The sequence below is a fragment of the Aphidius gifuensis genome, linkage group LG6 (assembly GCF_014905175.1).
Source record: "Aphidius gifuensis isolate YNYX2018 linkage group LG6, ASM1490517v1, whole genome shotgun sequence".
NCBI lineage: Eukaryota > Metazoa > Arthropoda > Insecta > Hymenoptera > Braconidae > Aphidius > Aphidius gifuensis.
Window position 1 is genome coordinate 6,138,730 of NC_057793.1, and position 26,587 is coordinate 6,165,316.

Genomic DNA, 26,587 nt, shown 5'->3' on the forward strand with positions numbered 1-26,587 from the left:
GTTCTAGGCTGATAGGGTTTAAAAAAAAAAAACGGTCACTGATCCTTCCGCCCGTATACCTGCAAGTCTCACAACTGACCCTTCGGTTTATAGATAAAAAAAAATTTAGAGAGATGGAAATCATCAATGTGCAACCTTCGGCATATATATATACACATTTAGATATATATATGTGTTAAAATAAAATATATGAGGGTTAAATAACACTACCACCTGTCCCCCTGGCCCCTTATTTTTTTTGTTTTTTTTTTTTTACTCTGTTTAATCTTGTTTTCGAAAAAATTAAAAAACCCGGGAAGCAAGCAATTATATTTAACAGGTATTTTTATTTTTTCATGGAATGCTTTTTGAGGAAAAATTGACAACTCATGCACCATCATGAAAAAAAATATAAAATTAAATATTAATTATTAAATAACTTGAAATATATTTAAATAAATAATGTAAATTAAAAATTAAAAAAAGTGTCTCTTTAAATTCTACAACTAAAAGAACTGCATTATTATTTTTTTTTTTTCTATTTTTCAATCAATTTTATCATATAATTAAAAATAAAAAAAATTACAGAACGTTACCTCAAACCACATTCATAAATAATATTATAAAAAATTAAAATATTTATTTCTTACATGCAAATAAATATTTTACAACAAATCTTTGACTTTCTCTTCATATGAAAATTAAACTAAAAATATAAAAACTGTAATTATATATATTTTAAGAAAAAAAATTATTAATTCGTTAATTAATTAAAATATCTAAAAAATGATTAAAATTTTGAAATAAATATATATTCTATTAGTTGAAGAGAAGCCGAAAGAGCATAATCGTGATCGTAGCACAAAAGCCACGGTCATTGACTCTGATGATACCTACTCTCTCTCTTCTCGTCTCTCAGTGAGTATGTCTTGCACTAGGTATAGTCAGTTGCCCCAAGAAATAATAAGGTTCAAACTGGCCAGGGTTTATTCTCGCTTCATCTTTCCTTTCTCTCCTCAAGTAACATTTTTTTTTCTTATTTTTATTCAACAATTTAACTTAAATATATAATTAAATCTCGTCATATTTTTTAAACTATTAATAGTTAAATTCTCACGGTAAAAGTAAAAAAAAAAAAAAATTATCAATTAGTTAAAAAACAAAAAGAAAAAATTTTCAACGCAGATATTTTTTGATTTATTTATAAATAAACAATTAATCGTTAAATTCTCACGTTTTTAATGGTAAAAAAAAAACGAAAATAATAGATGAAAAAATAGGTGAAAGTATAACTATGATATTATTGATTTAAAAACATTTTAATTTATAATAATAATTTATTTTTTTTTTATTGTTAATTGAGAAGATTTTAATGGTAATAAAATGGATATTGCATAACATGTGCAACCACAAACTTGGCTCATAGTAATTCTCAAGGTGAAAATAACGTAAAATATAATATCTTAATATAAAACAAAGAGAAAGGAATTGTTATTTTAAATTTGACCTGACAAATAATAATAATAACATTTAATTAAATAAAATGATAATAATAATGTATATAAAAATTATTAAATATCACGTTTTAAATTATTACAGTGAAAGTTTATTTATTAACAATTAAACTTGACTTTGTCTAGCAACAGCTGCTTTACAGAAATTTCGTAGAAATAATTAATACAACTTTTAATTCACTCAATGACGAAAATTTTATATCAAACTAATATTTCAACAAACCATCTCTGCATATAGCATAAATGTCAGTGTTTTTAAATTATTAAATTTGAGTTGTTTGTAATTTTTTTTTTTGTTTAAAAATAATATAAACAACACTGGCAGTGTTTTTATTGTTGAAAAAAAAAACGAAAATATTTTTTATTTAATTTTTTAATTATCAACACACGTGACGATAATTTTATTTAATATTTTCAATTTATTTTTTAATATAAATTAAACGATAATATTATTTTATTGATGATATAAATTATTTTTTTTTTAATTTGATTTTAAGAATTGTTATTACTATTTAAAAATGAAATATTATTTGTATGGTTTTATTAGAGTAAATAAAAAAAATATATTGTAAATATTTGTAGGCCTCATTAACACACGATAGAAATTTTTTTTTCTATTATTATTAAAATCAATAGGGAAAAAAAAACTTGTTGTGTCACAAAAATGTGGTATTTCACCTGAGTATATACATACTTTTAATCGTGACATGAATAAAAAGTAAATTGATGTTTAAAAAATAAAAATAGATATTATCATTTTAAACTAATAACACAACTAAAGTGACAATGATAACCATCGAAATACCATATTTTAAATTTCTTACTACTGAAAAATTAAAAAATAAATTATGAATTATATATAGTCAGATGTTGATGTGCTACATACATATGCATATCAACCTTTCAACGTTAAAACATGTTCAGAATAACAAAAAAGCTTTTTTTTTTTTTTCATTTAAAAAAATCATCTTTTTTTCACCTCAAAAATCAATAAAAATATATTTTTTTTAGTAAAAAATTAAAACTAAAAATTTATCAAAGTACCTAACACTTATAATTATTAATTTTTATTATTAGTCAAGATATTTTCATAATTTTTTTGCATTAAAATTTCAAGACTAATTATTTAAATAAAAAAAACCAAATTAATTTTTTTTTTTTTATTTTTAATTTTGTTTAATTAAATCTAATATAATTAGTGACCGCTATAATTGTTTATAATAATTTTTTAATTGTTTGTTTTTATTTTAAGAATATAAAAAAAATTAAATTTTAATTTTTTTGTTAATATTATTAATTTATTACACACCTTGAACAGAAGCGCCGAGACACAGGATTAAACAGCTCCAAAAAAACATCTTGAATGATTCTCCTTTATTCTTCATCATCATTGCCATTTTTCTAATCACTTTACACAAAATTATAAACAAATAAACACTATTATAAACAATAAAATAAATTAATTATAATTAATTATATTTTAGAAAGAAGAAAAACAAAAAATTCACACTTTAAAACGTTGATTAATATTTATAAAAAAATTATAAATAATAATAACACAAATTAATTGCTTTTTGTTTTATTTATTTTTTTTTTTTAAACAAATTTTATTAGTTATTAAAACTCCGTTTTGGTACGCAAAGATGCGTCACCTTAATTTCCTTGTAACTTTTTAAATTAATTTTCAAATAAATATTTAATATTTATTCTAAATTGATTTGATTAATTATATTTTAATAATAATTATTATTAAATATTATAATAAATATTTATTGGAGTTGTGCTAATGTGCAAACTAAAGGGCTTAGTAAAAAAACTGGAGCCAACTGGATAGCTCGACGCGCGAAGACTGTCTGTCGCGCGTTTATACAAGTTTATACTTTCGTGTTTATTCGGCGGGATACGATTTTACCCGAATAATTATTCGTGTTCAAGTATCCGAAGTAACTTGCCACGGTGAAGGGGATTCCGTAATTTATATTTTTCCGTAATAATAACGTTAAAATTATCGATACATATCTATTGAAATAATTTTTTTTATTTTATTTGTTTTTAAATTAGAAAATTCAAATTTATTCCATCTACTTTTCTATTTAAAATATGTACAATGATACACTTGCTCCGTAACTAGTCTAATTTTTTTTCGTCTCTTCCGGCTTTTCCGGCTTTTTTTTTTTTTCATAATTGAACAAGTAATTACTCTTATATTTTTTTCATAATTTACCAGTGTCTTTCTTGCTCTTAAAATAAATATAAATTTGTAAGAAAAATTATTGCAATCTTGGTGTAAATACTTTTATGGATTTTGTCCGTAATTAATTCGTATTACTCCAAAATTAGCTCAAAAAAAATTCTAGATAACGCCGATTCTAGGAGAAAGTAAAAAAAAAATAAAAGATGAGCTACAAATTATTAAATAATTCGGAGTAATTAGATGAAAATCCGGAAAAACATTTTCACTGATTATATATTTTCTTTTAGTAGTTCATTCGCGAAGCAAAAGGAGCGCTTGTGAATACGAACAAAAAAAAAGGAGCAAGTATCCCTTTGAATCCTGCAGTTAATAGAAAGGGAATCTTTCGATTTTTAAATGTAATTGCGCTGATCATATTGCAAGATACATAAAAAAAGAAAAATAATAAATTAATATTAATAAATTTATATCACGTACATATCTATAACTATATTTTATTTATAAAAATTTTTATATTTTCCATTGCAAATAAATTTTTTTCCATTCACATTAAACAAGTAAATTTATTTTTTTATTTTTAATATGCTTGAGAGATCACTTGCTTTTAAAGTGGTTGTATCACGATTCTCCTTGAAAATTCCAATACAAATTATTATTTTTAATAAACATTTAAAAATAAAATTTAATTTACTATCTATGTTTGCATTGAGTCATATATTATCTTGCAAATATCTCAAGTCAAATCACTTTTGATTATGACAACTTGATAGCATTGTATTGATTAAATTTTTGTTGCTTTATTTTTTCGGAGTAATTTTAAATATAGGCGCCTTTTTTTGCCATGATATTATTAATATTTTAATTTTATATAAAAAAAAAGAAAATGGTGATAAGAGAGGATGATAATAACGCTAGCATCATTGATACTGGATAGCCTGGATACAAGTAAATTCAAGCATTGCCCTCTCTTATTTTGACTGTATGACAGAGCAAGCATACGTGGTAAAAAAAGTGGCGTGGAAGAAACAGCCCACAAGCCAGTTCTACACACAACGCTGACGTGTAACATTCTTTGGACACATTGCTTTTGCTTCACATATTGCCGGTAGTTGAAAAATATCATTCACTAAGTAAGTAAGTGTCAATTGGTATATAATTTTACAAATTATAATTACATAAATGATAGAAAAACATAATTATTAAATTATTAAATTAATATAATTAATAATATTATTTATTTAGATCTATATTTTAATAAATAAATATGAATCGAGGAATCTGGTTCATTTTGGGACTGTGTTTGGCAACAAATGGAATATTGGCTGAATCACCAGCTGATATTGATGATGGTGTTGTTGAAAATGAAGATGGTCCAGCTGATACCGAGAGCATAGAAAATATTGATGTTAATCAATTTTTTAAAGATGGAAAAATACCAACTCAACAAGAACTATCAAAAATATTAGATTCAATGAAAGGCTTATCTGATGATGACAAAAAAAATTTAAAACGTTCATTTGCTGCTAAAGCACAAATGAAAAATATTGAAGATACTGAAGCACCACCAAAAACAACTAGTGGATTTTTATATCAAACAATGACACTTCTTGGAATGCTCAGTATCATTGGCTGTATTTTTAGTAATTATTTTTTTTTTTTACATTATATTATTTATCTAATTTTTTTTTTATTAATATTTACTAATTTATTATTATATTATTTTTTTTTTCCAGGTTTCTTTGGATACAAACTGTACAAAAGTCTTGTTGATAGAGAACTTAAACGTGAAATGAAAAGAAAACTAAAAGAATCAAAAAAAAAGAAATAATTGTTGATGATAATATATTTTTCATAATTTTTTTTTTTTCCATTATTATATATACCATCTTGTTAAATATTTTTATACAATTTTTTTTTTTTTTATGATATTAAAGAGTACTTCTTTTTTGCTGAAAATTTAATATACAAGTTTTTTTTCTTGTTTATTTCGAATTTTAATTTTATATCCTATTCCTTTGATCCAACTTTATCGTTTTAATTTTTTTAAAAAACTACGCAAAATCAAGGCAAACTTGTGTGAACTATATATTTTCACGTGAGTTAGTTCAATTACTGTTATTGTTATTAATTTATTTATTATTATTAAAGAGTTTGGGATATAAAGTTTAACGTAAATTATTATTAATAAAGTTTGAGAGTCAACGGTAAATAACATTTACATTGAGCTTCTTAGTCACGTGTCGATGAATGACTAAACTTTATAATGAAATTATTTTTATTATTATTTTTAAATTAATTCTAATAATGAGAAATTGTTGATTGATTTATCCTTACAAATTTTTAACTGATTAAAATAAACGAGGGTTTATTATTACGTAATATGACAAGTTTTATCATAAAAATAATTATTATTATTATCTGTCAAAAGCAGAATAAATTTACCTTAAATAATGTAAATATTTATTTAAAAATAATTTATACTTGGGATTTAATTAAATTCATTATTTTGTATTTTATTGATTCCATTATGCTTCGGTTTATTATGAAAAAAAATTACATGTTTTTTAATTATTTATATACACTATCTACCATTGGCAACATTTAATATTTACAAAATATCATGTTCTCATTCATTATTAATAATATTATTTAATTCATTAGCATCAATTATTAATTAACTTTTTTTTTTCATAAAAAAATGATTTCAAAAAAAATAATTTACGTCAAATAAATTTAAATAATTGCTTTACGTATTTTCGAAGTTTAAAATAATTTTTTTCGTTTTTTTTTTCTTATTGTTTTTTAGCAAGAAAAAAAAAAAAAAAAAATTAGTCACTTTTTTTAAAAAGAATAACTATCGATATGACTATCGATATGACAATAAATTTGATCACTTGAAAAAAGGAAAAATATATATATATATTATTGTTAAGAAATATAGAAGAGAAATATAAAATATTATTTTCACTTGACACGTTTTTGTTGTCTTTGACGATAAATATCATTTGCTGGAGGTGGTGGTAGATCTTCATCTTCACTGTCTTCACCACCAACACGTGTACGCTTTCTTTTGCCGACAATTGACGAGCCATCATTGCTCTCGTCAACAATCCAATGGACGGATTTAGCAAGATCAAAGAGTTTTGTATCACAGCCATTGTCAGCAATTGGTTGTGGTGCTGTATTAAAAAGAAAAAAAAAATATACAAACATTAATTACAAGTCAAAGTTAAATGAACAAAAAATAAAATTAAATAAAAAAATGGTTGATTAATTTTATACCATGATCTGGAAGTTGAATTCTTCCAAAAACATCAATCAATGTATCAACATGAACAAATGGTCCTCTGAAACAATCTGGTGGTGGTAATATTGTACAAAGTTGAGCAGCTGTTGGTGGTAATGGAAAAGCTCCACCTAAATAATTAAAAATAATTAAAATAAATATATATTATATAAATAATTAAATTGTTAATCATTATCTATTTATTTATTTATTTTACTTACCAGGTACTGGATGTTCACCAGGTAAAGGATTAACTTTTGGCTTGAATGGTATCATTTGTGATATATCTGGTTTTGGTAGGGTGACAACAACTTCTTCAGTAACTTGTTGACATGGTAATACACCTGGATTATTTCTACCAAGATTTGATACTTCAATATAACCAATTGATCGTAATTCAATTGGTGAACATGGATATAAATCAATAAATTTATATCTATCAACAAGTTGTGCTGTTTCTTTACCTTCAAATTCTTTAATTTTTTCTAAAACAGCACTTCTACGTTTTTCAACTTTAACAATACTAGCAAGATCACCAATATTTGATTCAAATTCTAAAAATCTATTCCATATATCAACTGATTTTTCTGGCTCTAAACTACCAGATGATAATACACGTTCAAATAATACACGTGTATTATTATCTTCATTTAAATGTGATAAATAATCAATATAACATAATACATATTTTGGATTATCACTAAATTTTTTTAATCCTAATTCAAATATACGATGTGCAATATTTTTATCTTTTGTACAATAATATTCCATTAATGCTGCAGCAACAAATACATGATGTTTACATCTACTATCTTCACGTGCTCTTTTAAATACAGTTCTTGCTGATTTAATACCTTCAGCTCTTCTAGCAAATTTCATATATTGTACATATGCTAGGGTTGGATCAATATCACTTATATCTAAAAATTTTTGATATATTTGATGTACTTTATCATATTTAACACGTCCCTCTTCAAAATCAGCATGTGCAAAATAAAGTAACATATTTTTTGATAATAATGTATTTGTTGCACGTTCAAACATTGTACCAGCTTCATCACTTAAATTTTTAGCAGCATTAACATCACCTTTTTCAGTTAATATTTTTGAGCTTAATTCAAGAAAATGAGCTGCTTGATGCCATACTGCTGGATGATGACCAAGACAAAGTAAACATTGTTCAATTGCAAACATAACTCTTTTTGCAACGAGTGATGTATCCTCAGTTCTCAATGGATTACTACGTTCCCAAGCAATATATTTTTTCCACAATTCAACCTTAATAAAAATACAATTATCAATATATTTTCAATTAAACAAACAAACAAATAAACAAACAAAGATGAAGAAAAACAACAACAATTATTATTATTTTTACCTGTTTAATTTCTTCAGGATGTCCAGTTGGTGGTACACTTGGTGCACCTCTATTAAGACCTCTTGTAACAGCTTCTAATTCTTTAGAAACTCTTCTTGCATTCATATAATCTCGCGATCTTTCACTAGCCATTTTATCAGCAATCATTGGATTAACATTACGCTCAAATTCCATATAATCTTTCCACAATTGTTCCATATTGATCATTGGATTTATAACACCACGCTGATAAACCTACATTTTATAATTTTATTATTAATTAATTATCATTTACTATTTACCATTATTTTTAATTCAATTTATAAACCTTTCTGACAGCACTTATACGTTGATTTTCAGCATATGTTCCTACAGCTTCAACATTTTTTAAAAATGATATATAATCATTCCATATACTGAATGAGTGAATGTCCATTCCAATTTTATCAAGTGCAAAATCATATGCTTGTGCCATTTTTTCTCTATAATTAAATTTTTAAAATTTTAATTTCACTCTAACTATAATTGTATGTATTTTTTTTTTTTTTTTAATTTCCAAACTTACTTGTACGTTGCTAAACTGGCTTTTGTTTCTTTAACGTATGACAGATATAATTTCCATAAATCAATATTCAAGATTTTCATGAGGCACCTTTGGAAAAGCTGTTAGCAAAGAAATGAAAAAAAAAAAAAATGAAAAAAAATAACGTTGACGTTTATTACTATAATTATTATTAACTAAGAAAATATTGAATAATCCCTATTAATCTAATTTTTTTTTTTAAACATAAAATATATCTACACCCTTACTTACTTTCCACTTAAACATTAGTCCATTGTTAATAACAATAATAATCACAAAAATAGTCAATAAGAACGTTAAAAAAATTTTCTTCATGATTTTATTATTATTATCATAATATTTTTCTTTAATTAAATACAATTTTATTGGTCTATTCAATTAGTCATCAGTAAGTGTACATTTCGAAATAATTTATTCGTCGAAATTCTAGAGAAAAAAATATTTCTACCGATGTTTAAAATAGATTTTATTTTTCTACAATAAATTGGGATAATAATGAGAGTACCATTTTTTCATTTAGCTTATTTTTCCTGATGAAAGATGAGCTGACGATTTATTTAAAAGAATAAAAAAAAAAAAAGAAATTAATAAATAAATAATAGCAGCAAATATCAAGCAGATCCAACACTCTGGGTTTTATCAGGTTTCAGAAAATCCACTCAACAGCATCATTCAAATATAATTTGAAAAAAAATAAATAATACCATACGAAATTTTTTAAAATAAGAAAAAAAATGTTCATTTTCATTTGAATATTTAGAAACGTCGAGATGAGATTTAATTCAACATAAATAAATTGTCAATTTATTTCAGGAAGGAATACAAGGCAAGATAACATTCAGAAAGTTTTCTTCCAAGAAGTATTATATATAGCAATTGTTATAAATAATTTAACAATAATTTTTTCATAATAAAAAGTATTTTAAAAATACATAAACTTCAAAGAAAACAACCTCCCAAATGTTTTTTAAAAACAGTAATTAATGAATAAAAAAATGACTGGCTTGTTTTTTTTTTTTTGTATGTTTGATTTTTTGTTTTTCATAAACTATTAATTATTAAATTTATTTAAATATATTTTTTAATAAATATTTAGCTGTTTATAATAATATTTTTTTCATATCAAAAGTCAATGAAGATTAAAAATATAAAAAAAAACATTTTAAATATATTATTTTTTTAATTTTCATTGGCTAGACATATTAAAGATTTTTTTTTAAACAAAACCATGACATAAATTTTCATTTGTAATTTTCAAGTAATTATATTAACATACCTTTTCGACTTTTTCAAAGTTGCGCATTTTCATCTGTAATAATATTAATATAATAAATTAAATATTATCAATAATTGCTTAATGATTTATAATGAATTTTTTTATTTACCTCTTGTTCAATATATATTTTCCAGTATCGACCAGCTGATGGAAATATTCCAACGAGTTTTTCAAACACTGGACGTACTTCAGTTATTGTTCTATTTTGTCCTTCCCTGATGAGGATGCCCCATGCCTCCAAATCATATGGTGATTCATCAACTGTTTTTTGGGCTCGTTGAAGTTTCTCATTACCCCAATCCTGTTTAAACAAACCATAAAATTATTATTACTACAAAATGTTAATTTAAACAATTTTCACAATTTTAATTAAATACAATTTTTAGGTTATAAATAAAAACTAACTCAAAAAAATTAAATCAACATAATCATGTAGGCAAAAAATATATTCAAAAAACCAACAAAATAAATTAAACATTTATTTATTTATTAACATAAAAATAATATAATGATCATAATAATAATGATAAATTACTTACAAATTCTTGAACTTTTTCATCTGCCATTGTGTACAAATAAAATTTTTTTTATCAACAAATTTTTGTTACCTGGAAAAACCTTAAGCCCACCACACTTTTTTTTCCTAAATAATAATATTAATATATTATAAAAAATATAAATAATTATACACCCAACCACTTGTTTATTTAATTGTTTAATTAAAATTATGACAAAGCAATATTTGTAACCTACAAATAATAATTATCTTAGCATTGTTAAATATACATTTAAATAAATTATATTTATTTATTATAAATTTTTAATTAAAAAATATAAATGCGTTATTTGTTGGAGAGAATAAAAAAAAATGTTTCCTCTCTTTGAGAGATCACGAAACAATATGGCTTCGTTTGTTGAATCGTTGCCCGTTGCCCGTTGGTCACCGTTGTGTGCAAGAGAGAGAAAATTAAAGAGTGGGGGAGAGAGAGAGAGAGACTCAAAAAAAAAAAAAAATAGAAATAGATCCTAAAGTTGGTACTGCTGATTTATTATTTTGGAGTTTTAAAAATCTAATCAATATTTATTTTCATTTTAAAAAATAAAAATAATAAATAAAAAATTTATAAAAAAACATAAATAAATTAAATTATAATTTTTAATCATAAAATATAAATAATTATTTTTATTTTTTTTGTCTAATTGTCGGCAACTTCAGACAAGATAATAATTTCATTATGGCAGCCATGATTATTGAATCATTACTCTCGTTTTATATTAAAAAACATTTTCCATCATCGATCGTGTGCATTCTACCTAGAAAATTACAATAAATTATAAATTGTTGATATAAAAAAAAAAAAATAAAAAATAATAAATTATAATATAAATATTAATAACAATAGTAGCTAAATAATATTTTAAATAATTATAAATGTGTTTGTGAAATTGTACAACAATGTTGCATCAAAAAGCTGAAGATCCTGAAGGTTACTGATGTTTACAATAAAAAAAAAAAAAAAAACAACAACAACAACAAAAATTTACACTTAATAATATTAATATAAGTCACAACATATTAAGACAAAAATAATATAATTTTAAGGAAATAATATGACGACTGCACTTTATTTGGAGCACTATTTAGACAGTGAGTATATGAATGCGTATGTTGTTTGCTCCAACAATTTTATTTATTTATATTTTTAATTTATAAATAACAATAATAATAATAATACACAGTATGAAAGAGTATTAATAAATTTAATAAATATTGTAGAAAAATAATAACAATAATAATAATATGATTTTGAGGTGATTTTTAACTTTTTGATTATTTAATTTTTATAATTTATTTATCCAGGTTTGGAGCATCTTCCAATTGAACTTCAACGTAATTTTACATTAATGCGAGATCTTGATGCAAGAGCACAAGGTCTTATGAAAGAAATTGATAAATTAGCTGATGATTATTTAAAAAATTTAAAAAAAGAATTACCAGATAAAAAAAAAGAACAATTAATGCATATACAAAGTTTATTTAATAAAGCTAAAGAATATGGTGATGATAAAGTACAATTAGCAATTCAAACATATGAATTAGTTGATAAACATATTAGAAGATTAGATTCTGATTTAGCTAGATTTGAAGCTGAAATACAGGATAAAGCATTAAATAGTAGTAGAATACAAGAAGAAACAGTTAATGCTAGTAAAAAAGGTAGAAAAAAATTAAAAGAAAAAGAAAAAAGAAAAAAAGGTATTGCTGGTGCAAGTAGTGAAGATGAAACAAAAGCAGCAAGAAAAAAACAAAAAAAAGGTGGTTCAGTAACATCATCAGCATCAACTGGTGTTGTTGGTAGTGGTGCAACTGTTGATTCATCAAATATTGGTCATCCAGCTGATGTACTTGATATGCCAGTTGATCCAAATGAACCAACATATTGTTTATGTCATCAAGTATCATATGGTGAAATGATTGGTTGTGACAATCCTGATGTATGTATTTATATATTAACTTGTATTATTATAATATACATGTTTTATTCAATTAATTAATTTTTATATTATTATTATTGTTTTAGTGTCCAATTGAATGGTTCCATTTTTCATGTGTTGGCCTGACGACAAAACCAAAAGGCAAATGGTTTTGTCCAAAATGTACGCTGGATAGAAAAAAGAAATAATTTTTTTTTTTTTATTTGTTAATTGTGATTATCATCGACAGTGTCGATTATTATTATTACTATTATTATTATTTTTTAATTAATTAATGTACTAATCACATTGCAATTTATCATCATCCAGTAATAATTTATTTATTTTATCATTTTTTGCAACACATTGATGATAATCAATTTACGTCAAAGAAAAATTTTTTAAAAATTTTTGTAAATTGAAAAAAAAAAACAAACAAATAGTTAAATACTTGAGACTGTATTTGCATTGCATCTAATTAAAATCAAGTATTTTATTTTTCTTTTATTTTTAAAAGAAAAAAAAAACACTATTTTTATGTTTATACATACATGTCATTTGAATTTAGATGTAATGCAAAAATAGTTATAAAATGGTTTATCACAGATTATCAAATAATTTTGAGACTCGGCCATCAAACTTTTTTTTACAACGTCTTTGCAATTATTTAATAAATTATTATATACATATTATTTTATTTTTAATTTATATCAATAATAATCATATTGTTATTATTAATTTTTATACGTAATTATAATTATTTTTTAATTTGGCCGTTTCTTGAATTTCTGTGATCTACCTCAATTAGTTAATAAATTAATTTTATAAATAATTATTCACATTGGCAAGTATTAAACAAAAAAAAAACAAAAAAATTAACGAAAATCTTATACTCTATATTGTATAAATATATATATATATTATTATTATTAATAGTTGATTAATGTTTTTATATTTTATAAATGTGAATTTTAAAATCTAAAAAAAAAAAAAAAAAAACAGCAACAACAATTATTGTCATATAAGTAATTATACGTTTTTTTTTTTTATACATAAGTCCTCCTAATAAATGAAGATGAAAAAAATAAACTTCCAATGAAACTTTTTAAATTTGCATTATTAATATTTATTTATAATAATTCAACAATACAAAATTTTGTAATAATAAATTCTAATAAGTCTTTTATTTATTGTTTTTTTTAAGTTAAAAAATTGGAAGCAAGTGTTACTATGACTAGAAGATAACAGTGAATTAATTTGTCAATTATTAAATGATTCCAGCTTGTCTATGACAACATTGACTTGGTGGAACAGTCCAGTTGTAATTATAACTCATTCTGCTTCTAATTTCTTTTGAGCATAATACACCAGTGCTTTGATAATAATCATGTAAACTTTGCATATTTTCTGGGCTTTGTTTGTGTGTTACAATATAACTATTTGAGCAACCTCTTGATCGATACTCAGTGTCAAATTTAACATCATGTTTACGTTCAATATTGGCAACTGGAGCCAGCCACAATCCAACTGATACATCCTCAGAATTGAACAACCTGTTTTTAAATAACAATATTTTTCAATCAGTCAAGTAACAAGTTAATAAAATTAACAACATCTTACCTCAGTCTATCAGCATTCATTGCAATAAATTCAACAAGTCTATAAGACAACACATATCCTCCACCAACAGCATAAGGCAAATAATAATCACATAAATTCCATCCAGCTTCTTTCCAAGGACCACTTCTTTTAACTTGAGCTTTACCATTAAAAAAACCCCAGTAAATTTCCTTTTTACTTCCTCTGTCTTCCCAAGAATCCAATTCATTTAATAATCTTGAAGTCAAAACAAATGTGTCATCATCACACTTTAACAAATAATCAAAATCATAATCAGCATGTATCATTTTAAATGCTTGTAAAATTTTTAAACTCAATGATCCATAATGATCTTGATGTTTTGATAATAATAAAAGATCACCAAATTTATCTTGTTCTGATTTTAATGTATCTTTTGTTTCTTGTTGAACATCTAGGTTTCCAATTGCAAATAAATATTTTATATTTTTATTTTTATCTGACAACCAAGTTTTTCTTATTGCATCACGATTTTTCATACCATCAGGTCTTGTTAATATTACAATTAATAATCTATATTTTGTTTTATTTATTTTATTATTAACATTATTTTTTTTATAACATTTATTTGTCATAATTAAATAAAATGCCAGTATAATCATTGTAATTATTATTAGTGTTGCAATGTTTAAACGAAAGTGTAGCTTTTTTGATAATACACGTTTTATTTGTATAACCATTTTATTGTTTTATAATTTTATTACAAATTAACATTGTTTTTTAAACTGTCATGTGTGTATTTGTGTGCAAAGTTATCCCTCTTTTTTAAATCAGCTGTTTGTTGTTGGCATTTAATTTTTGTCAACACACAGTGACACACAGAGAGAGAAAAAAAAAACAGAATCATCCAGGCTTTCTATTGGATCCACAGTGTTCTATATTTTTTTTTATTTAGCAAACAAAATAGAAATAAAAAATAATAACAATTGTTTGGCGCCAAATCTTGATGATTTTATTTATTTATTTTTTTTGATAAAGTTGTCATATATTTTTAGCTAATTAACATAAATAATAATTAATAAAACAATGAGTGTTGCTGCTAATAATAGTCAAAATGGAGAAGAAGGTATTTATTTAAAAAAAAAAAAACAATACAACAATGTATTGCCTATAATAAAATTATTATGTAAATTAATTATTTAGGTTATAAAAATGTTTTATTAATTTTTCATGTTTTTTTTTATATTAAGAAACTTATCAAGAGGCAGCTATTGAAAAAATGTTAGATAATTTACCAGTTTTACGTCAATTATTTAATGTACATTTTAAAATTGGTGAAGGTACATTTAGTAATGTTTATTTAGCAACAATGAAATCATCAAAAGAAAGTAAAAAATTTGCAATTAAACATTTAATACCAACTTATCCAGAAAATAGAATTGCACGTGAACTTCAATGTTTACAAGAAATTGGGTAAATTTTAATCATTAACAAGTACTTATTTTTCTATAAAATAAATTATAATATGATTAATTAATTTTAGTGGAGCTGATAATGTTGTTGGAATTGAATTTTGTGTTAGAAATGAAGGCTCAGTTGCATTTGTAATGCCATACATGCGTCATACAAAATTCACAGTGAGTAAAAACAACAATATACACTTATCAAGTGTTAATCTAATTTTTTAAAAATTTAATTTCAGGATTATTTTTATAATATGGATAATTTGGAGCTAAAAAATTACATGAGAGCACTGATGATAGCCCTGAGAAAAGTACATTTATTTAATGTTCTTCATCGTGATGTTAAACCAAGTAATTTTTTATACGACAGACGCAATAGAAAGTGAGTGTAACAACATCAACATCATCATCATCATCATCATGATTTTGGCTTGATTAAAGTCCAATATTAATGAATATTAATTTTTTTATAAATAGATACTTACTTGTTGACTTTGGACTGGCTCAAAATTGCAATGACACTAAAGCATTAGTCACGAAACAACAAGTTGATGATCATCGTCAAAGAAAAAAAACTGATGAAGTGAGTATCAATTATATATAAATATTAAAATAATTTTAATAATGCTTAAATATGTTTTAATTTTAATTTTAGAACAATCGTAAATTGTCAACAGAATCACTGAATAAAAGTGAAAATTTAAATACATGTAATTGTTTTGGTAAACCAAGTGTATGTTCAATTTGTACTGTTAAGCCATCACAAGTTGCATCAAGAGCTGGTACTCCAGGCTACAGAGCTCCTGAAGTATTATTTAAATATATTCATCAAACATCTGGTTAATAGCTAAATTAATTGATACAAATATTTTTCTTTTTATATTCAATTTATAATTAATTTCTTTTTGCTTTTTTATTTTAGCAATTGATATTTGGGCTAGTGGAATAATAATGCTTTGTATAATGAGTGCAACATTACCATTTTTTCGTTGTCCTGATGACTGCACTGCACTTGCTGAAATAACAACTGTTTTTGGAACAACAAAAATGACACAATGTGCTAGAAAATTAGGTATTTGTTATTTAATTTAATTTATTTTCTTTTTATTTTAATTATTGTTTAATTTATTATTTATTTATTTATTGTTTTAATGAAAATTTAGGCAAAAAATTTATTACTAGTGAAACATTACCAGGTATTGATCTAAAAACATTATGTCAAAAATTAAGATCAAGAAGCAAAAGTCCTCAAAATGATAAGGTATTATTTTTTTATTTTTATTTGGTTTTTTAATTTACATATTATTTATTTTATATTTTTTATTATTTGGTTTTTATTTTTGGTTTTTTTCAAACAAAAAGACCCCATTAGAAGAAAATTATTCAACAGAAGCATATGATTTACTTACGAGACTATTGGATGTTGATTTTAAAACACGAATAACTGCTGATGAAGCATTGAATCATCCTTTTTTAAAAGTATAATTTTTTTTTTTATATATATATTTTACATTAATTAACAAAAGAAAAAAGAGATAAAAAAAAAACAATCATGATGTAAACTTTAAACAAAAAATTTATTATATCAATTTATACATTGATTAAAAATACAGATTTATAATTATTTTTTTTAAAAGTACAACAATTGATATTTAAATAATACAAATAAAATGCAAATGATTTTTTAAAACAAAATGGTAATAATTATTTTTCAACAAATGAAATTAACAATTGAATTAAAAAAAGTTGAAGGCACAATATTTATATTAATGATTTACTCCATATTTTCTAATGGATTAGTAGTCGATGTGTCAATTATTGGTGGATCAATATCAGCTTGTTTTGATATGAGCTGCCATTTAGCAGCAGCTTCCAATGCTGATGCTGCAATTTGTTTAATTTTTGGATTTTTAACAGTATCACTTTTGATAAGTGCCATTAATATTTCCATGACATCTGTTTCTATAAGTTTAGCAGCAACTTCCTTGGTACTTTGTATCATATTTGATACAATAACAACACCTCTATGTTGTACATCAGAATCAGGATTTGCCAATAAATAATGTATTGATTCAAGCCAATTTTTAGAATCAAATATTTTCCAACATGCTTTTTTACTGACAGATGTTAGCATTGCAAGTGCACCAGCAGCAGCTAGACTTGTTTCTTTATCTTCATCTTCAGCTAAAATAACAAGATACTTGACTCTGTCATTATCACCTTCATAAAATTGTACAACTTCTTCATTCATCATCATATTATTCATAACTTGTGTTGCAGCTCTTTGTAACATTAAATGATCTTCATACATGTAACTTTCAATTTTAGTAAAACCTCCCTCCTTGAGAATATGTTTTCTAACTGTATCACTAACACCAGCTAAATTACATAATGCCATAAGTGCTTCAAAATTTTCTAATGCTGAACAATCTGGACTACATAAATTTAATAATGGTCTAATAACTTCCATAATTCTTTGTCCAGGAAATGCAACTTCAGGATTAATTGTAATACCAATTCTAGCAAGTGCTTGTGATGCTTGTTTTTTACCTTTTTCAGTACCATCAAGTGCCAATGGTAATAATGCTTTAGCACCACCTTGTTGTACACAAATACCACGTACTTCTTGTTGACTACATATTGCATTAAATACACGTGCTATTAATTCTTTACTATTTTGACTATCTGTTTTTGATAATGCAACAAGTGCTGTTGTTACACCAGCATTTGCAAGTAATATTAGCCTTTTAGATACAAAATCTTGATCATCAAGTTCATGCTCTTCTGGTATATGATGTTTAGCAAATTTAGCAAGTTCAATCATTTCTGGTATTATTTCTTGTTTATCATATGCATTACATAAATTAACAAGTGTTGTAACAACACCATAAAGTACTGATTTATCACCACTTTTAGCAAGTTCAATCATAGCTGTTATTGCTGATTGATCTTCAATTAATTTTTCTTTAACTTCAGCATCAAATGTTAAATATGATAAACCTTCAATTGACCATTTTCTCATATCTTTATCTTTTTTTGGATTAATAAGAAATCTTCTACATGCTTCAGCTAATTTTAATGTTGCACCATCAGCAAATGGTTTTATTGTTGCATCACTACCACCAGAACTTCCAAGTTTACATAAACCAACTAAAGCACGTACTTTAATTGCATCATCATTTGATTGATATAATTTTTTTAATATTTTAATACCTTGACTTATAATTGTTGTTGCTTTATCTTTTTTAGATGCAGCAGCAATAATACATTCACAAGCAACTTTTTGTTGTAATATATCATCTGATGTTGCCATAACAAGTATCATTTGTAATATTCCATCTCTGGCAATAATTGCATTACCAACATCAAGTGGACCAAGTAATAATGTTGTTATTGCAACAGTAACACGTACTTTTGCTTCAATTTCTGGATCTAATAATTTATCTTTAATATATTCATCAATAGCTGATGTAAATTTTTCTTTAGCAGCATCATAATACATATTTTCATATATTCTAGCAAGACATACACTTGTTACTGTTCTTGTTGATGATGTTATATTCATTGCTGATTCATATTTATATTCTTCAAGTTCACTAGCAACTTCCATTAATCTTTGTAGGCCACGTATTTCAACTAATCTTTCAGCCCAATCAAGATATTGATAATGTACATTACGCATTATTAATTCAATTATTGCATCTCTAGCAAGACCAGTTATTGTACGATTTGTTGTACAAAAAACTAAACATGATAATAATGTATCAATTTCTTTTTTATATTTTTCAGCTAATTCTTTATTTGGTTTTGTATCTGGTTTATTATTCATACCACTGTAACTATTTAATACTGTTTGCATACAATATTGTGCTGCTGTAACTCTATCCTCATTATTACTATTTATTATTTCTAAAAACCATGGTATACCAATTTCATGAATAATACTTTCTGTTCTATCAGCATTATCTTTACATAGCTCAGCAATAATACGTATACCAGAAAGAATAACAAGTTCATTTGTTTTTTCAATTTTTAATATTTGTAATATTTTACCAATAACACCAGCTTTAAACATTATTTCAGCACCAGCTGTTTCACGTGATAATACAAGTAAATTATTCATTGCTGTTTCACGTTTATCTTTATCAACATTAATATCAAATGCAACTTCAAACATTTTTTGTACTTTTGCACTTGTTTGAGAATTATATTTATGACGTTCTTGTACTATCTCAAATAAACGTGATAATATTGTTTTAACTGGTTTATTTGTTGGATCAATATTAATAATATGACGTGCATCTCTGTATGCTTCTTCATAACGTTTTAAACTTTCAAGTGCTTGACATCTTCTAAATAATGCTTTTGGATCATTTGGTGATAATTTTAATGCTTCATCACAATCAATTATTGTATTTTCATAATCTTTTTGTTTCAAATAAACAGCTGCTCTATTTTTTAAAAATACAGCTTTTTCTGAATCATCAATTGTTGTTAATTTCAATGCATTTGTATAGTACTCCAAAGCACCAGACCAATTTTCTTTTTTAAATTCTTCATTACCTCTTTCTTTTAATTCTTGTGGTGATAAATTATCTTTAGTCATTTCTGAAATAAAATATAAAAAGCATTAATTAGAAAATTGTAATATAATTTAATCAAATAAATAATTTAATTTATCAAAAAACTTACTTGATTTTTTTTATTATTGTTTTTGTTGTTGAATTGTTTTTGTTTTTTTTTTCTTGTAAATGTTATACACTTGTTTGTCAAAATTTAACTGAATAGTGCACCACCAATGCACTCAATTAAATACAATTAAAAAAGAAAATTCTAGAGGCATCTAGATGGCTTCTTCTTGTGATAGTTTATTTTTGGATTTTATTTCGAAATTATTGTTTACCAGAAAAGGAAGCACTGTTGATGAAAATAAAAATAAAAAAATCAAATCAAGATGACAGAAAATAAATAAACACACACACACATACACACTTGCAGATTTACATAAAAGAAAAATCATGAAACGTCATCTAGATGAATTAATTGATTAAATATAAAAAAAAATTTCATTTTCCATTATTTATTATTATTAACAATTGTCCTGATTTATAAAAATTCAACATTTAATCATTAAATTTGCATTGAAAATAAATTTAAATGTAAAAATAATTATTTTTTAAAAAAGAAAAATCATGTCACGTCATCTAGGCTTGATTAATCAACAACAATCTCTGCTCAAAAAAAAAAAAAACAAAAACACACATTGTTTATAATAATAATAATAATAAGTGTCTCATATATATTTTAATTATCTTATTGATTAAAAAAATAATTAATCAATTTAACAATACATTTGAACAAATGCAAAAAAAAAATAAACAAATTACATTGTGCGCCCTCGTGCTGAACAGTCAGACAACACGTGTGTTTGGCATTTAGCTGTCAGTGTGTATTTGTGTCAAAAAAAAATAAATAAAAATAAAAATAAAAAACACAAGTAAGTGTATATGTATATGTGTGTGTGGGGGATGCCACGAAATATTCTTATCAATTGTAAAAAAAAAGAAAAAAAAAAAAAGAGTTAATATCAATGCCAGAGTTAAACAATAATAATCAACAATAATAATTGTGTATTTGTGATTATTCAATGAAAATGATTAAAATTGTCAAATACATAAACATACATTGAATTATGGTAAAAAAATAAAAAAATAAAATACATCTTGATGGGGAAGAAGTTTACGTATTAACAGATCACAACGTAGTATGTTTATGTCTATTAACAAAAATATTAAATATATTTATTAATTAACAATATCAAATCAACAAAACATTGCATCCTTAAAATATTTGTTCTTTTATCCAAACTTAGTTTTGTTAATCAAATATGTACTTTTTTACTTTTTTCAAATTGTTTTTTTGTTTATTTATTTGTTTATTTATTTATTGGTAATACGTAATTACCAAATATTATTTTTAAAGTTTGATTGCTGACATCAAAGATGTATTAACAAAAATATGTCAACAACAAGGTGTTACAAATGCTGATAAATTAGGATATTTAAATGCATTTGTTGGTCTTATTAATGATGACAGTATTGACTGTCATGAATATGGCTTTACGTCAGAAGAATTATTAAAATGTTTAAGAATTGGACTTGTACAAGAAACAACACAAGTACGTGCAGCAGCACTACGAGCAATAAGATATCTTCTTAAAAATAAAGATGATATTATATTAATAAATAAATTAAATTATCCTTATTTTATAGCAAGAAGTATGGATATATTTATACGTAATGATATTGAAAGAATTCAAGCATTACGTGTTGTTAGAAAAATTCTTGTAATATCACCAAATGATATTAGTCCAATATTAGCACGTTCATTAATAAGTCTTTGTGATGATGATGTTGAAGATAATGAGAGACCAGTTAGTGTTTTTTTAGCAACACTTTGTGAACTTGGTATTTTAAATTCAAATTTATTTATAAATTGTGGTGGTACTGGTACATTATTAAGATCAGCATCACGTGGTTTATCATCATCAATGGTTGAATCAGTTGTTGGTGTATTGCTACATTTATTAACAAATCCAGATACACGAAATAATATATCATTAAAATTATTAGCAGCACCATACTGTGAATTATATACATCAAAAAATGATCGTTCACGTGTTGATAGAGAAGTTGCATTTACTGCTAGTAAACAAGCATTATTAAGTATATTACGTTCATATCCTGGTATATTATGTTTTTGTAATCCAAATGATAATTCTGGTATAAAAGCAATATCAGATATATTATATATTGAACAATTAGAAGTACGTGGTGCTGTACTTGAATTATTTTATGAATTACTTGGTTTACCACTTCCAGTATGGACAGATGAACCAGATGTTGCATTAGCAGCTGTTGATCCATTTAGACCACGTAATAATTGGAAATTATCTGAAGGTTTTGTTGCTGCTGAAGGTAAAACAATATTACCAATAACATTAATAAATTATCCAAATTTATATGATTTACATTTATCATTATTAGTATATATATTAATTGAATGTGGTTTACATCGTGCATTAGCTGAAACAATTGTAACATCTGATACATTTATATCAGTACGTGCTGCTGTTTTACTTGGTGCATTATTAAATTTAGCACATTCATTATTACCACAAGATATATGTGATTTAACACCACCATTACCAAATTTATTAGAACATGCTAGTCTTGGTAAACATCAAGCACTTGCTGCTGTTAAAATATTAGAACGTATGCATATTATGATGAAACGTAAACCAATACCATCAAGTTTATTTCTTGATAAAATATTAAAAGCTGGTAATTGGTTAAGATCATCACCACCACGTCGTAAACGTCCAATACAAAGTAAAACATGGTTATTAAAACGTGAACAACCAATAACACCATTATTAAAAGAATCACAAGTATTAAATACAAAAGATTCACTTGGTTGGAATTGGACAGCAGTTAGATCAATATTACGTTCACGTGATGATGTATCACGTCTTATTTGTAATTCAGATCAACGTATATTTTTAAAAAGAATTGTTAGATATTTTAAACCATCATCAAATAAATATAGTCGTGTTGAATTATCTACAAATATACATGAATATCGTGAAATAACATTAGCTGGTTGTGATTTAATTAATTGTTTACTTGAATTACAACAACAAGAAAGTATAAAATTATTAAATGAATTAATTGGTGATATTACTGAACAAATAACATTATTATTAACATTACCATCAGCACATGATTGTTTATTTTCACCACGTCATATGACAACAACATGTTGTCAAAAATATTTTTTATTTTTGGGACAATTAAGTCAATCAGCAAAAGGTACTGTTATATTAAAATCATTTAATTTATTATTAAAATTAGAACAATTAGCATTAACAACAAAACATGATTGTTATGTTAAATTAATTGTATCAAGTTTAGATTATACACGTGATGGACCAAATCGTAAAATATTATTTAAAATAATAACAACAAATGAAACAACAAGTATTGCTGAACAAAAAATATTATATGTCATTCAATTTTTACGTATTATATTACGAGCTAAAATGACTGATGCATTTAAATGGGCACTTAAACTTATTATTGATAAATTAAATGATGAAAAAAAAACTGTATCAATTGCTGCACTTGAATTATTACATGAAGCATGTGAAGATCAAGATTATTTATTATCATTATATCAACAAATTTCTACACCAACAAATAATTATATATCATGGTTAAATTGTATTAAAAAAATTGGCTTTAATGCATATTTATTAAATATTAAATTTTATTCATTATCAACAATATTTCATAAATTACCATCACCACTTGAAGAATTTGATAAATGGATTAAACCAGGTGGTTTTAATGAAACATATGTACATTTTATTGAAGGTATCATACATGATTCATTTACATGTCGTCAAAAATCTGATAATGGACAATATATACGTCGTAAAAGTAATAAATTAATATTACCAAAAGATGTATTTATACCACCACATATATTTGGTCAATTTGTTAAACATGAACATGGTTTACAAATAATAACACGTAAAAATATTATACAAATATTAAAACGTTTTGTTCAACGTTTTTCTATAGATTATGGTGGTGCTTGTGGTGGTAATGATGATAATAATACTTTTATAAATAAACCATTTATTGATGATACATATATTATGTCTGAAGAATCGGGTAATGAAGAATCAAATCGTTTAGAAACAATTATTGATAATGAAACTATTGAAACATCAACATCAACATCAACAACAGAAACATATAACTACAATGATAATAATAATTTAAATATTGATGATAAAATATTACGTGTTAAAGCAGCAATATGGTCATTTGGACATGTTGGCACATCATCAGCTGGAGTTGATATATTAAAACATTATGGAATAATTGATATATTAACAAATATTGCTGAAACATGTCAGTATTATTCTGTTCGTGCAACAGCTGTTTATTCAATGTGTTTAATAAGTACAACAAAATTTGGTGCTGATGCATTAACATCATATGGTTGGCCATGTGTTAGATATAAACGTGGTGATTATTGGCCAATTGTTATGCCAACAACATCATCATATACAATACCAAGTCCTGTACCAATACAAAAACATCATCGTAGTTTGAGTGATGGAAAACCAGATATACCAGAAATAAATAAAAAAAGAACAAGAAATAGATCCGAAAGTGCTGCAACTGATATAGAAAATAGAAAATTTGGTTATAATGAACATGGTGATACACCAAGTCCAGTATCAAGTATACAACGTTTATCACAACAAGATGCTGATGGTTATGCTAAATTACGAAGTCTTCAACGTTATAGAAGACCAAATTATTCAAAAAGTACATCTGAAATGTATTCGTATGATGATAAATTATCATTACAAAATTTAGCTGAAACTGGAACATCAAATGATTTAATATTTGATAATTTTTTTACTACAACACTACCAACAGTATCAACAGATGAAGAAGATACTAATGAAAATTGTCATTTAGGAATATGTTTACCTAAAAATCTTGAAAGTATTTTTCCATATTATTCATCAAAATCATCAATTGAAAAAACAAATGACAATTTTCAGAATGATAATAATAATAATAATAATAATGATAACAATAATATTATAAATAATAATAGTGATAGTGATAATAATGATAGATTAAATTTTGTTGATTATGATTCTGATGATGATGGTGCTGCTGGTGCTGCTGATGATGATGTTGATGATGATGATAATGCTAATGATGAAGATGATGAAAAACATTGGAAAATTTGTTTAATTTGTCAAGAAAATAAATCAACTTGGAATAGTGAAAATTATAATGACACTGATATTAAAATAAAAAGGTAAATTATATTTTTTTTAATGTTAATTTTAATATTGTTATTTGTGTTTTATATTTTTGTTTTTTTTTTTTTTTTTACAGAAAAATACTGAGGTATGTTCAACGTTTATCAAATCCAATAAAATATCGTCAAAATCGTCGTGCACTTTTACGTCTTCGTCAAAGTAATCCAAAAATATTTCAAGATACATGTTTATTTTGTGAAGTTGCATCACGTCTTGGTACTGGAACATATCGTTTAAGTGCTCGTATATTACTTCAAGAATTATTTTTAGATTTGGAATTTAATCAATTATACAATGAACCAAAAAAAATTCTAAATATACCAGAATTAATGAAAGCAGTTGACGAAACACCAACAGATAACGTCATTCATAAAAATCCAATGATAAATAAAATAAACGGTAAAATAATAATAAATAATAATGATGAATCATTAACAACAACAACAACAACATCAACATCTCAATTAAATGAAAATACAATTACAGTTGATAAAAAAATATGTCTTAAAATACCAGAGACAACAATTAAAAAGTCTGATAATAAATTAAGTGATGAAGAAATCATTGCTGATATATTAAAACCAGAAAAACATAAAAAAATATCAAAGACTTCTGATAATAAATTATTAAAAGTGACTGGTACAAAAACTGCCATCAGCCTTGATTAGCACTCCAATAAATAAATTAATTAATTAAATTATTAAATTGATTATTTATAAATAATAAAATGTACATATCTTTCTTGTATTTGAAAAAAAAAAAAAAAATGAAGTTAAAGATGAGGTGAAAAAATAAACAAAATCATTATGCAATATGAAAAAAAAAAAAAAATTAAAATAAAAAAATGATAAAACATAATTATCGTGTTATTGTTAGCAATTTTTTTCTTGTCTACATATGTCCATAAAGTATTTTTAATTAAAATTAATAAATTCAATATTTTTTTTTCTGTTATGATGATTTTTA

General features: G+C 24.2%; 8 protein-coding genes across 14 annotated transcripts in view; 4 read left to right on the forward strand and 4 right to left on the reverse strand.

Moving 5' to 3' along the window:
• Positions 1 to 3,351, reverse strand: part of LOC122859041 (fasciclin-3) — a 151,097-nt gene extending 147,746 nt beyond the window's left edge. For 3 of the 6 annotated variants that reach the window (XM_044162383.1, XM_044162387.1, XM_044162385.1), the window contains exon 1: positions 2,803 to 3,351. In XM_044162383.1, coding sequence (XP_044018318.1) covers positions 2,803 to 2,890 — 88 coding nt within the window. In that variant the 5' untranslated portion in view covers positions 2,891 to 3,351. The remainder of the gene's footprint in view (positions 1 to 2,802) is intronic. The other 3 variants (XM_044162381.1, XM_044162386.1, XM_044162384.1) reach the window with 1 other exon arrangement.
• A 1,332-nt stretch (positions 3,352 to 4,683) lies between these two features.
• On the forward strand, positions 4,684 to 5,655 carry LOC122859042. 2 transcript variants are annotated; one of them, XM_044162389.1, is made up of 3 exons: positions 4,684 to 4,817; positions 4,930 to 5,327; positions 5,421 to 5,655. In XM_044162389.1, the coding sequence occupies exons 2-3, from the start codon at positions 4,952 to 4,954 to the stop codon at positions 5,513 to 5,515; spliced, it is 471 nt and encodes a 156-aa protein (XP_044018324.1). In that variant the 5' UTR covers positions 4,684 to 4,817; positions 4,930 to 4,951; the 3' UTR covers positions 5,516 to 5,655. The 2 variants fall into 2 exon arrangements, with proteins under 2 accessions (XP_044018324.1, XP_044018323.1); XM_044162388.1 differs by having other exon boundaries at positions 4,705 to 4,821; positions 5,421 to 5,571.
• A 524-nt stretch (positions 5,656 to 6,179) lies between these two features.
• Positions 6,180 to 11,106, reverse strand: LOC122859043 (protein suppressor of forked). Its single transcript, XM_044162390.1, has 9 exons — positions 10,729 to 11,106; positions 10,299 to 10,490; positions 10,190 to 10,222; positions 8,896 to 8,993; positions 8,659 to 8,812; positions 8,352 to 8,585; positions 7,195 to 8,251; positions 6,970 to 7,104; positions 6,180 to 6,866 (listed from the first exon to the last, which is right to left on the reverse strand). The coding sequence occupies exons 1-9, from the start codon at positions 10,753 to 10,755 to the stop codon at positions 6,652 to 6,654; spliced, it is 2,145 nt and encodes a 714-aa protein (XP_044018325.1). The 5' UTR covers positions 10,756 to 11,106; the 3' UTR covers positions 6,180 to 6,651.
• Positions 11,107 to 11,415: 309 nt separating this feature from the next.
• LOC122859044 (inhibitor of growth protein 4) lies at positions 11,416 to 13,672 on the forward strand. Its single transcript, XM_044162392.1, has 3 exons — positions 11,416 to 11,837; positions 12,051 to 12,685; positions 12,772 to 13,672. Exons 1-3 carry the CDS (start codon positions 11,801 to 11,803, stop codon positions 12,871 to 12,873), a joined length of 774 nt encoding a protein of 257 aa, XP_044018327.1. The 5' UTR covers positions 11,416 to 11,800; the 3' UTR covers positions 12,874 to 13,672.
• Positions 13,673 to 13,850: 178 nt separating this feature from the next.
• LOC122859047 (beta-1,3-galactosyltransferase 6) lies at positions 13,851 to 14,987 on the reverse strand. The gene is made up of 2 exons (XM_044162395.1): positions 14,285 to 14,987; positions 13,851 to 14,217 (listed from the first exon to the last, which is right to left on the reverse strand). Exons 1-2 carry the CDS (start codon positions 14,980 to 14,982, stop codon positions 13,932 to 13,934), a joined length of 984 nt encoding a protein of 327 aa, XP_044018330.1. The 5' UTR covers positions 14,983 to 14,987; the 3' UTR covers positions 13,851 to 13,931.
• Positions 14,988 to 15,024: 37 nt separating this feature from the next.
• LOC122859046 (cell division cycle 7-related protein kinase-like) lies at positions 15,025 to 17,400 on the forward strand. The gene is made up of 9 exons (XM_044162394.1): positions 15,025 to 15,368; positions 15,493 to 15,715; positions 15,786 to 15,879; positions 15,945 to 16,087; positions 16,183 to 16,288; positions 16,361 to 16,544; positions 16,628 to 16,777; positions 16,869 to 16,966; positions 17,068 to 17,400. Exons 1-9 carry the CDS (start codon positions 15,329 to 15,331, stop codon positions 17,188 to 17,190), a joined length of 1,161 nt encoding a protein of 386 aa, XP_044018329.1. The 5' UTR covers positions 15,025 to 15,328; the 3' UTR covers positions 17,191 to 17,400.
• LOC122859045 (protein unc-45 homolog B) lies at positions 17,262 to 20,662 on the reverse strand. Its single transcript, XM_044162393.1, has 2 exons — positions 20,398 to 20,662; positions 17,262 to 20,313 (listed from the first exon to the last, which is right to left on the reverse strand). The coding sequence occupies exon 2, from the start codon at positions 20,309 to 20,311 to the stop codon at positions 17,480 to 17,482; it is 2,832 nt and encodes a 943-aa protein (XP_044018328.1). The 5' UTR covers positions 20,312 to 20,313; positions 20,398 to 20,662; the 3' UTR covers positions 17,262 to 17,479.
• A 769-nt stretch (positions 20,663 to 21,431) lies between these two features.
• Positions 21,432 to 26,480, forward strand: LOC122859709 (rapamycin-insensitive companion of mTOR). The gene is made up of 3 exons (XM_044163394.1): positions 21,432 to 21,448; positions 21,688 to 25,617; positions 25,698 to 26,480. The coding sequence occupies exons 1-3, from the start codon at positions 21,432 to 21,434 to the stop codon at positions 26,287 to 26,289; spliced, it is 4,539 nt and encodes a 1,512-aa protein (XP_044019329.1). The 3' UTR covers positions 26,290 to 26,480.
• Positions 26,481 to 26,587: the final 107 nt, after the last annotated feature.

Excerpts from the sequence above, each read along its gene's own strand:
- LOC122859046 (XM_044162394.1), top strand. The coding sequence starts at position 15,329 with ATGAGTGTTGCTGCTAATAATAGTCAAAATGGAGAAGAAG. Across the intron at positions 16,088-16,182 it reads TACGACAGACGCAATAGAAA|ATACTTACTTGTTGACTTTG; the intron begins GTGAGTGTAACA and ends TTTTATAAATAG. Across the intron at positions 16,778-16,868 it reads ACAATGTGCTAGAAAATTAG|GCAAAAAATTTATTACTAGT; the intron begins GTATTTGTTATT and ends ATGAAAATTTAG.
- LOC122859045 (XM_044162393.1), bottom strand. The coding sequence starts at position 20,311 with ATGACTAAAGATAATTTATCACCACAAGAATTAAAAGAAAGAGGTAAT.
- LOC122859044 (XM_044162392.1), top strand. The coding sequence starts at position 11,801 with ATGACGACTGCACTTTATTTGGAGCACTATTTAGACA. Across the intron at positions 11,838-12,050 it reads TTTGGAGCACTATTTAGACA|GTTTGGAGCATCTTCCAATT; the intron begins GTGAGTATATGA and ends TTATTTATCCAG. Across the intron at positions 12,686-12,771 it reads TTGGTTGTGACAATCCTGAT|TGTCCAATTGAATGGTTCCA; the intron begins GTATGTATTTAT and ends TTATTGTTTTAG.
- LOC122859709 (XM_044163394.1), top strand. Across the intron at positions 25,618-25,697 it reads ACTGATATTAAAATAAAAAG|AAAAATACTGAGGTATGTTC; the intron begins GTAAATTATATT and ends TTTTTTTTACAG.
- LOC122859042 (XM_044162389.1), top strand. The coding sequence starts at position 4,952 with ATGAATCGAGGAATCTGGTTCATTTTGGGACTGTGTTTGGCAACAAAT. Across the intron at positions 5,328-5,420 it reads TATCATTGGCTGTATTTTTA|GTTTCTTTGGATACAAACTG; the intron begins GTAATTATTTTT and ends TTTTTTTTCCAG.
- LOC122859047 (XM_044162395.1), bottom strand. The coding sequence starts at position 14,982 with ATGGTTATACAAATAAAACGTGTATTATCAAAAAAGCTACACTTTCGT. Across the intron at positions 14,218-14,284 it reads ATGAATGCTGATAGACTGAG|GTTGTTCAATTCTGAGGATG; the intron begins GTAAGATGTTGT and ends ATTTAAAAACAG.
- LOC122859043 (XM_044162390.1), bottom strand. The coding sequence starts at position 10,755 with ATGGCAGATGAAAAAGTTCAAGAATTT. Across the intron at positions 10,223-10,298 it reads AAATATATATTGAACAAGAG|ATGAAAATGCGCAACTTTGA; the intron begins GTAAATAAAAAA and ends ATATTATTACAG. Across the intron at positions 8,813-8,895 it reads GCCAGTTTAGCAACGTACAA|AGAAAAAATGGCACAAGCAT; the intron begins GTAAGTTTGGAA and ends ATTTAATTATAG.